An 11,380-nucleotide genomic window follows, 5' to 3' on the forward strand; every position below is an offset into this window, starting at 1 on the left:
GAATTCTATTTTCAAGAATAATAATATTTTAAAGTATTAACTTTTTAATATTTTCAACAATACTATATATATGTATGTGTGGATTAATAGGGTATTAGATGAAAAAATCTTGAGAAGGTGAAAATCATTTAATGAGTTGACATATGTAGTACAGATAGGAGTAAATCAGCAATAGTTTAATGTCTCAAGTGATGATATGCGCTTTTAGTGCAGCCAATAATGCGACAAAAAGCCGTCTAAGGAGGAATGATTTGAAGCATGTCTTTGGGTCCAAAGCACGCCAAATACGTACAACTACTACAGAAAAGATTTAAGTTTCATTTAATTATATGTTCTAATAAAAAAAAAACGAGTAGTGAGAAGATAATTCAGATTTAAATTACTTTATAACATGTGATTCATTCCATTATGAAACATATTTAACTTATTTATTGATATTTGATATAAATGTTGAAGAAAATAAAAAACAAAAAACTGTTGATATTATTAATTATTGATTTTTTTGAAAAATATGATAAGGTAAAAAACACAAGAAATGTCCTGGAAACCTTAAGAAAAAATATATCAAGTTGATTGATTTAGATGATGAGGCAAACAGAATATCCAAATGCATCCAGACAGGGACCCAATTATGTGTGAAAGTGAAAACTCCTCCTGATTTTTGGTATGAATACTGACAACACTCTACAAACAACGCTTTAATGATTGAAGAATTTTAACCTCATTTTTTTTTTTGACTTTAATGCAAATAAAGACCTTCCATTCCATATGGCGCTCTCTCACCTACATATATTATTCATTCATGCTACCTTCAATCCAAAATATTCGAATTTTTCTGAGCAGTGTCTGTGGGACCCAGTTTGCAGCTATACACAATTTTTTCGCTTCAAATTGATTTCTTGTCTTTCTTCTGTCTTCTGGAGCTCATTCAAGAAATTCTTTGCTCTTTCATCGACCCTTTTTGAGTTGTTGAATGTCCAAGATTTTCAATTCTTTGTTTCTTCAAGCAAGAGATGCAATCTGGGCTTTGAAGATTGGGTATGCTAATCATATGCTTTGCAAGTATTTCAAGAATATGATTACTTGTTCATTGGATTTGTTTAAGGGTAAGTTGAATCAATCCTTTTTGTTCTATCTTTGTCTTTCTTGAAAATTATTGTCTTCAACTTAATATGGTTAATTCAGTGGTGATGTTGTATTCTTTCACCATTGGATTTGTTTGAATTAATACCATCTACAGTTCTTGATTGTTCAATTTGTTGGGGTTTGGTATTTCAAGATTCTGCAGGTTTGGATTTTAAGTTTTTATCTTCAGCTTGGATTTGCTCTGTTAAATAAGTAAACAGTTTGACTTCCTTTGGGTTCCTATGATTGTCTTTTAGTTGCCACTTGCTGTTGAACTTCAATATTAGAACTTTACTCTTCATGTCATAATCATAAAGAGTCATATCTACAGATTGATGGTTATACATATTCAAAGTTTGAATTTTGAATGATTGATTTGATTGTTTCTGTGTAATTATACTTACAGATTTCTGATGCGTATTCAAGTGTAATTTGTTTTCTCTTTTAAATTACAGTTTACTTGTTAATATCAGCTACCCATTCGTTCTCGTGCGTTTCTGTAGTAGCCATTATATCTAGATTTTTGTGCTATGTGTATATTTGTGTAATTCTTCTCTTTATTTGATCTGGAATTTGAGTATGTGATTCTTTTATTTCTTTCAATAATTTCCCATGAGTTCTTAAACTATTTCCAACTTGAATTTCATGTCAACTGTAACATTTTGATTCCTGTTCCTGGAGCAAATGCTCTAACATTATGAAGCCTGTTGGATGAATCCTGTATGTCACGGCATTAATACTTAATTACCATGAGTTATTTTTACTTTTACCTAATGAGGTCTTGGTTGTTTATGTACTTCTCAGATAAATGTTGGATTTTCTCGCTTTTCATTTAGAAGAACATTTTGCCACACCTTCTGGGAAATATTTTTGAACTTCTCGACTTGTTTAAATTTAATATGCAGGATGAAAGGATATCAAATGTAACGCGTGGAATCATTGCAGTGCAAAGTTGACAAAACTCAAGTAACTACAGAAAGCAGGAAAATAGGCATTCCACGAAATTAAAGTTTGGGCATCTGTCCAGTGTAGAGAGAATTCCACTTCTCTCACAATGCCATCAGTCAGTCCTACTGCTTCATTAAGAAGCACTGAGAGCTCTGTATCAAGTTGCAGTAAGCTCTTGCTATTATCTTTTTTGTTCAATCTGCTATAATATGCAATCGTTCTTTCACTTATAACTTAATTTTTCAGGTGACATTTCAGTTGACACAAACTTTGACGACCGGTATACAATTCATCACCTTCTGCTAATGGTTTGATAAAGAAATGATCTGAGAGTATAGTTTCACTTAATTTTGAAAGGCTTCAAGATTTCAACTCCATTTTAAGCTTACGGCAGGTTTCTTTGTTCTCTGTCAGGGTATATGTGGAAGACAGCAGCACAGACAGCGGTCAAGAAGATTCCGATGCTTTATCAAAGGGGCATCTGGATGACTCAAACTTACCAGTTAAATTGAACGGTTTTCATCATATCAGTAGCTTGGTGAAACATGACTCTGGCGAAGTTCGAAATGTTGACAACTTTAGAAGCATCAGAAATGCAGAAAGCGTAGGAACCTTTGAAGTTCAGGAAGCAGACAAGAGTACAGAAAGAGTGAGTTCATCTGTTGAGATATCTGGGATATCTCTTTCAAACAATGAATTGGATGCTGAATTTTGGCTACCTCCAGAACCAGAAGATGAGGAGGATGATATAATAGGTAGCGTTGCGAATTATGACGATGATGAAGATGAATGTGGTGATGGTGTCAGCTGGAGTAAACCTAGTTCTTTAAGCAGCTTTGGAGAAGAAGGCAGTGGAAGTTACAAGTTCAAAGAGGAAAAGCTTAAAGCAATGAACAATGTCAGGAACGGGAAATTTATGGCCCTTGTTAGTCAACTTATTAAGTCCGTGGGTGTTGATTGTTCAGGAAATTCTGGTGAGAATTGGGTGGATATAGTGACTTCTTTATCATGGGAGGCTGCTGCTTTTTTGAAGCCCGATACACATGAGGGTCAGATGATGGATCCTGATGGATATGTGAAGGTTAAATGTATTGCCACTGGTTTACGTACCCAAAGGTAATAATGACTTTTTTTAGCTTTATTTCTTGCTTGAAAAACTTGAACATAAATTGGATTTTGCCTTGAAAACAAGTTTTTTATTTAGATAGTTGAAGAGGACACCAAAAGTAAAGGCCTTATCATCTCTACTAAGTAATCTTGAGTTGCTTCATGAGTAACATTTGCCACAGAGAAGTATCTCTTCTTGAACTTGTAGATGAGCCCACTTAGGTTTTGAGATGGATATTTAGCTCCTTTAATTTGTAGGAATTGTACTAATATGTGGCAATTCTTACTGGTGCAACTTCTCCTGTTATTTAAGGCAAAATTGCAATTCATTTTGCACTTTTTTAAAACCCTGAGACCTTGTCAAGGGATTGCATAACGGGTTTCCATTAGGGTTATGACACAACCTGACTGGACTTACAAACTAGAATTATGGTCCATGTGTACTGGATTTAGATTGGTTTTTCATGTATGCAGTAACTCTTGATAGATTTCATTTATGTTTGGTGAATCTAACTTAAACTGCACCCTGATTTCAATTCTGTAGTCAAGTAATCAAAGGGCTAGTCTTCAAAAAGCATGCTGCTCACAAACACATGCCTACAAAGTACAAAAACCCGAGGCTGCTGCTGATCCATGGCTCGCTAGATCTTTCTTCTGGTGGATTGTCATCATTTGAATCAATGCAGCAGGTAAAGTGATAATCTCCTATTTGGACTTGAACATGTAAAAGTTATCTCTGTATCAGCAGACATTTTTCTTTCCTGATCATTATTCATTAACAGGAAAAGGACAGTTTGAAATTGATTATTGAGATGATAGAGATGTGCCATCCCAATGTTATTTTAGTCGAGAAATCAGTTTCTCGTGACATACAAGAGTCTATTCTTGCAAAAGGGATAACACTAGTCTATGATATGAAGCTCCACCGACTAGAGAGAGTTGCTCGCTGTATTGGTTCACCTTTATTGTCAGCGGAGATTGCAATAGGTAAAAAACTTAGGCAGTGTGATTCCTTTCGCATTGAGAAATTTGTGGAAGAACATGCTGTTGCAGGTGAGGGTGGAAAAAGACCTAGTAAAACTTTGTTGTTCCTTGAGGGGTCTCCTACTCGGCTTGGATGCACGGTAAGTATTGAATGTATTATTTATAACAGAGCTAATTATTTTGTAGGGTTTGTGAATGTTGTTGAGGGCTGTGACGTAATCTCCTGTTTATAAAATGTAAACCAAGAAAACATCATATCCCAAACTGGCCTTTTGCTACATTTCATTTTGGCAGTTAAATCAGAAATACTGTAGTTAATATAAATGGCATTACAGGTTCTGCTGATGGGAGCTAACAGCAATGAATTGAAAAGAATTAAATGTGTTGTCCGGTGTGCAGTTGTCATGGCATATCATTTAATGCTTGAGACTTCTTTCCTTCTAGATCAAAGTGCAATGTTCTCCACGATTTCTTCTACTGAGGTAGACCTGGCTTTTACCAACAAACAATTGACACCAGTTGGCACTGATGAGACCAATGTAAAAGGACAGAAGGAATCTGATGCAGAAATAAACGAGTCATTCACACTTGATGTTCCCGCTTCTAATGGCTTCCATCGAATGGGGTCACAGAACCTAATCGCATCTTCAGGGGACAATTCTTCATTGTCGTTTCAGTCATTGAACCTAGAAACATTTCCAGGATTATCTCATTCAACATCTATTCAAGAACTTACAAATGATAGTTTTCCTCTTTTCTCTGACTCTTCGGAGAGTATGCCCAGTGCACTTCGTTTTGATGGAAGAAATCAGGTTGGTCAGGCTGAAAATGAAATTCACATTTCCAGTGCTCGAGGTCTGGAGGTTGTAGATCACCATGATGACAGGCCAAAAGCTAAACTTGAGGAAAATAATTTGCTTGGTAATGAGCAGTCGAATCGACCAGAATGTTCAGATACATGGAGCCATTGTGATAGTCTTGAAGATCACATGCTTGGGAAGGATGAGATCAGTACAGTCCTAGATTCTGAAAGCATTTTAGTTCTGATGTCCAGCCGCAATGCTTCAAGAGGGACTATGTGTGAGCAGAGTCATTTTTCTCATATTAAGTTCTACCGGAGTTTCGATGTTCCTCTTGGAAAGTTTCTGTGTCATAATTTGCTCAATCAGGTTTTTTGAAACTCTTGTTTTCTTAATTATTTAAATATAGTTTTTGCTGATAAAACTTTGTCATGTCCAAGCTTGCATTTTGAAACCTAAATTACATTGGAAGTTCATATTTGCTGAAGATGGGGAAAAGTTCTACAAAAATCTTAAACATGGTCTCATGGGTTATGTAATGCATTTCGGTACTATTAATTTTGAAATCATATGACCTAGTAACCTAGTTTGAGAAAATGCATTTTCTTATGCCTAAAAAATGACAGTAAAGTTCAGCTAAGGCATACATTTTGCCATATGGGTCATTGCTGAATGACAAATATGCCTGCCAATTCATCCGTTCGCATCCTTTGCCTCTTTGAAGGACTCTTTTCATTTTATATGATGCAATAGAAAGGAATGTCTATGTGAAACTAGGTAATGTAAATTGTCATCTATACTCCTCTGGCTCCCAGTACCGGAGGGTGCTTTAGTCTGTTTTGAGAACAGAATGTACATCTGTAAGTAAATGAACTAACTTGTCCTTACTGACATGTAGCTAGCAATTGCATTTCACAAGTCCATTTTACCGGCTTTTCTTTTCCGTTTGACCTTTCTTTTAGGCTTGTTATTCACAGTTTAGACCTTATGGAAAATCTTCCTCTCCACAGAAACTTCAGTGCAAGACTTGTGGAGAATCCACTGAGGTGCACTTTTTCTACTATGCACATCACAATAAGCAACTTACTATCCAAGTTTGTCATCTTCCTTCCAGAAAAAGTTTGCCTGGGGAAAGTGAAGGCAAACTTTGGATGTGGAGTCGTTGTGGTCAGTGTAAATTCCGTGATGGAAGCTCAAAATCTACAAAAAGGGTATTGATGTCAGCTGCTGCCCGTGGTTTATCATTTGGGAAGTTTTTGGAACTCAGTTTTTCAAACCATTCCTCGTTCAATAGTCCATCCAGCTGTGGTCATTCTCTCCATAAGGATTTCATATACTTCTTTGGGTACGCTTAATTTTACTTATTTTAATTCTTCTGGAGGTCAATGGGTTCTGTTATGTCGTTTCCAAGGGTGCTTGTCATAGTGGGAGGGTGGTTTCCTTCCCTTATCTTCGCTCTTGGGATGGGAAAACCAGCCCCCCCCACCCCACCCCACCCCCCAATTACACACACAGACAGAGAAAGAAAGAAAGTGTCAGCTGTTATTGTTGTCAGCAAGTGCTTGCCTATTCCTTGGTGCTTCATTCTCCATTTCTTATTTGTGCTTGTGTCTCCAGCTTTTTCATATTTATGAAATAACCTTCTCATCATCTTTGGCTAACATCAGACTAGGCCCCATGGTTGCAATGTTCAAGTACTCAGCAGTTGCAACTTATTCAGTGTCTCTGCCACCTCAGAAGATGGAGGTCAACTCTAAAGTCAGAGGAGAGTTTCTTAAGAAAGATTCTGAGCATGTATGTATATTCACAAACTTTTTGATGTTTTATCCTCCACCTTGTGGATCCAAGACCCAGCTTATCATAAAAGTAAATATATCTCCATTTTTTTCACTGAGGTATTTGTTTTCCTCTCTTTAAGGTGTATTCAAAAGGGATTTCAATGTTCAGTGATATAGAAAAGTCTTTGAAGGACATAGGAAGTCGATATGTTGGGGTAACTCTGAACATTCATGGATCAAGCAAGCAATTTTCTGATATCGTAGAGATGTTGAAGCAGGAGAAATCTCAATTTGAGGTTAGATGTTTTCATAGATTACCTTTTGTTTGCATCTTGTCTTAATTAATAATATTATGGGTTCAAACCATTTCGGTATTCTTCAGATTGTAGATACAAAATGACTTGCAAGTTGTTCACTGCACATAATTCTATGGTATAGAACAAATCAGGTTGACATATTACCGCATGAAATATCTGATATTGTACAGACATCTGACATGTATTTACATATTGAGCTGGGTAAGATTGATTCCTTGTCCTTTGTTTCTTCCCCATTTTTTAATAACAATCAGCCTTTGATTTATAAATAGATACTTCCTTTTGGTGTTTCAATTTCATATAAAAATGGTTGCTACTACTGAATAGTTGACTAATATCATGGTAGGTGAAAAGTAACTTTGTGCACCTGAGCCAGCATGTGTGCAATTATTATAGTGCTTGATAATAGGCTTTTAAACGTTAAAGCTTTTAGACTTGGTTTTGACCTGTTTTTCTTTTTCATGCTATTTTGTAAAGAAGTTTGTGGGCCATTCTCATTTTTGTTTGGTCATGCAAATTAATGTTAGGTTGACATTCAGAATGTCTCTAAGAATGAAAGTGAAGATGATGCTGTGCGTAAACTTCTAAGCTTGAATAGAGTCCGACTGGAACTTCTTCTTGAATCATGTGTATGGGATCGTAGGTTACATGCATTACTCTCATCTGATCTTAAAATGGTTAATACTGATTCAATGGGCTCAGAAGCACAAGAAAACCTACTCAGAGACAATGTAATTGATGAACAAGAATTTGGTAAGGCTAACATTTCTGTGGGAAATTGTGATAGTGCTCCAGAAAATTCTTCTGGATCCGAAATTAAGCGGGCTGCATCAGTTGAAGCTAATGATTTTCCAATTAAAGAGATTCAGATTGATGGGCAAGTTGAGGAATCTAGAGGACATAAGTCATGGTCTACATCTTGTGGCACCAATGATGTTGCAAGGCCAAATATTGGCGGATGGAATGAAAATGGATTAGCAGTTCATGAATTCTTGGTGGGACAAAATTCAGAAGATCATTCTGATGCTGTTGAGGGAAACTCCCTTCATGATACTATATTTTCATCTGTGGAAGTGCAAATGGGTAAGGAAACGTCAATAGCTACTGATATGGAAGATGCTGGTTCTGATTCAAACCATTCTCCAAGAGAAAAGCACCATCATTCTTTGTTTTCCAACTTAGAAAATGATAAGGGTTGGATCTGGGCCCCCTTTACCGACATTCGACGTGAATATATGGAGGATCTCCAGAGAGGTTACTTGCCAAAAATTGTCTCTTTCAGCAGCTATGCTGCAGAATCTATGGCTCAGAAACTGATTACTGATGAGGGCTCAAGGCTGCACATTCCTCTTGGTAATCATGACTATATAGTTTCTGACTATGAAGATGAATTCTCAAGCATAATAGCTTGTGCACTGACTTTAGTGAAGGATGTGGCAATTGCAACAGAGGATCTGGCTGAGGATGCTCCGAAAGAAAGAGCAAACGAGAGTTCTCAGAGTCTGACAAGAGTGTTTTCCTTTAACGCTCCTAATTGGTCTTCATTAAGTTCCTTGGATTCCGATGGCATGCATTCTCCACCTGCCAACTTGACACATTCACATTCATCAAGTTTTGATGGTTTAGATTTGTTAGATTCATTCGTCTCCTATGGTGCTAGCCACCCGGAAGTCTCTATGGGTTTGGGAAAATACCAAGCAAAACGTAAATATTCTGTCGTATGCCTGTATGCGAGCCAATTTCGTCAGTTGCGAGCTCGGTGCTGTCCTTCTGAAGTCGATTATATTGCTTCCCTAAGCCGTTGTAGGAATTGGGATGCCAAAGGTGGAAAGAGTAAATCTTTCTTCGCTATAACGCTAGATGATCGTTTTATTATCAAGGAAATTAAGAGAACGGAATTTGATTCATTCATGAAGTTCGCCACAAACTATTTTGACTACATGAATCAATGCTATGAGCTGGGAAATCAGACCTGCCTTGCTAAAATTCTCGGCATCTACCAGGTTGGACTATCTACTTTTGGTGGCCTCTTTTCTGGTTCTTGTATAGGTCTATATTAACTAACTTTTTCTGTTTTTTCCCTACTCTTAACAATTTTCACTTAGGTTGCCATAAAAGCAACGAAAAATGGGAAGGAGACTAGACATGATCTCCTTGTGATGGAGAATCTTTCATTTGGTCGGCATATAGCTAGACAGTATGATCTTAAAGGAGCTCTGCATGCTCGATTTAATAGTGCTGGCAATAATTCAGGAGACGTTCTTTTGGATCAAAATTTCGTCAACGATATGAATGTTTCACCTCTTTATGTTAGTAGGAAATCGAAGCGAAATCTGCAGCGGGCTATATACAATGACACTAATTTCCTTAATGTGAGTTTCACAAAAACCTCATCAACCTGAGTCATACCTTACATATCTTGCTTAGCTCAGGGTTCTAGTGCTGACTATTTCTTTCTTTTTTTTTCATTTCAGTCTATCAATGTGATGGATTATTCTCTACTGGTGGGAGTGGATTCTCAACGTCGTGAGCTAGCATGTGGCATCATAGACTATCTCAGGCAGTATACTTGGGACAAGCAACTCGAGAATTGGGTGAAATCTTCACTTGTTGTTCCTAAGAACCAGTTGCCTACTATCATTTCTCCCAAAGAATACAAGAAGAGATTTAGGAAGTTCATAAATACACACTTCTTGAGTGTTCCAGATCATTGGTGTTCACAGAGATCTTCCAACCCTTGCAAACTTTGTGGCCCTGCTTTGGAGAATGGTTCGTTACATAAGAAGTCCCAAAAGCGAGGAAATCAGGATGATGATTCAGCCCATGGTACATCTCAGAAACAAGGGAAACATGATGATGGTTCCTCCCATGGTATATCTCAGAAACAAGGGAAGCATGATGATGGTTCCTTAAAATCTCCACATCACGGTAGACATAATGGCTTCTTTGCCTGATTTCTCTTCGTCCATCATCATTTCGAAATCAATTGTCTATTTCATATATTTGTATATAGTTCCTCGCAATATTGCGTCTGTTGCTTATCCTGCATCTATTTCTGCAGCAAAGTTCTGGGGGCATTGGTGTTTTATAGGTTGTCATATGTAGGTTGTACCTATAAACTTTTGCATGTATATCGTCTCGCGTAATTGTAAAAATCGCATTATGAGGCTTTTGGATGATTTCGGTGGATGAAAATGTAAGTTGCAATCTTACATGCATAGGCAAGGTATTAAAATACGATGATGTTAATATTGTTTAATGTTTGAAACTGATGAATATATACCATTTGCATTTATATGTACAGCATGAGAAATAAACATATAATCGTGAAGTAGGCTTTTAGCATTATGATCATCCAACATCACAGATGCTAGATGAGCAGGATAAAGTAATGTGAAGACACGACGCAGGAGGTCAGAGTTTCTTGTACAGGCACATACCTGAGTCGTAGACATTTTTTCTTGAAGAATCCCAGGAATTGCATGAAGCCGGTCGAGGCCGAAGCATTTCCTAGCAATCTTTGTTGTACCTGCATGTGTGTTTGCAGATGCAAGGACGGATCTGCGTGGAAACTGTGCAAGATGCTGCGTGTTTTCATAATCTTGAAGCTGTTGTATGATAGCACGGGTTCCATGTTGATGACAGCTCTGTAGCCTGTGAATGCTTTCTTTTGGAGGTGGTTTAGACTTCAGAGGCTGTGAATTTTCTTCCATCTCTGTCAAGTAATATGGATCGAGAAAATGTCAACTAATTTCTTTCTTTTCTACTTTATCTTTTATTTTTTTGCGTTAATCGAAAAATACTCAGAATTTTCTTTTTTTTAAAAATCTAATACAATTTCATAGATAACACATAGTAATTTATTATTCTAATAATTTTCAGTTTTATATAATTTTTGTCATCAGATAATACATTGATTCCAACACCTCCTTTCCCGGATCATCCTTCCTTTTAATCATGGTCAATTTTTTTTGTTTTTCCAAATGTGATTCACAGCACCATCCACTGCCTGGATAAGCGTTATCATCGGGTGGACAGGAGCCATATTTTTGTGGACATATCCTTCTGATCATTGGAATAACTTCTCAGGTAGCTCACAAGCCAATTTGGCCTCAAAGCATCACTAACTGAGATGAAAGCAGAAAATTCGGAACAATCCACCAGTCCTTCAAATGGGAGCTCTATGTTTGTCGCTAACGATGACTGGTATACAAAGACTTTGGACGGCCTACATGAGGTGGTCGTATTCCCCGCTGGGTGTAGACACAACTCTGATGTCTTCATTCCCTTTATTGACATGATCATAAGAATAAGTTACCTG

At 37.0% G+C, this 11,380-nt stretch overlaps 1 protein-coding gene across 1 annotated transcript; it reads left to right on the top strand.

The window, feature by feature from the left end:
- Nucleotides 824-10,362, top strand: LOC105159518 (putative 1-phosphatidylinositol-3-phosphate 5-kinase FAB1D). The gene is made up of 13 exons (XM_011076606.2): nt 824-1,106; nt 2,031-2,240; nt 2,320-2,353; nt 2,488-3,189; nt 3,725-3,869; nt 3,963-4,304; nt 4,500-5,333; nt 5,975-6,309; nt 6,632-6,758; nt 6,883-7,038; nt 7,587-9,062; nt 9,165-9,431; nt 9,534-10,362. The coding sequence occupies exons 2-13, from the start codon at nt 2,180-2,182 to the stop codon at nt 10,011-10,013; spliced, it is 4,959 nt and encodes a 1,652-aa protein (XP_011074908.1). The 5' UTR covers nt 824-1,106; nt 2,031-2,179; the 3' UTR covers nt 10,014-10,362.

The sequence above is a fragment of the Sesamum indicum genome, linkage group LG3 (assembly GCF_000512975.1).
Source record: "Sesamum indicum cultivar Zhongzhi No. 13 linkage group LG3, S_indicum_v1.0, whole genome shotgun sequence".
Lineage (NCBI taxonomy): Eukaryota > Viridiplantae > Streptophyta > Magnoliopsida > Lamiales > Pedaliaceae > Sesamum > Sesamum indicum.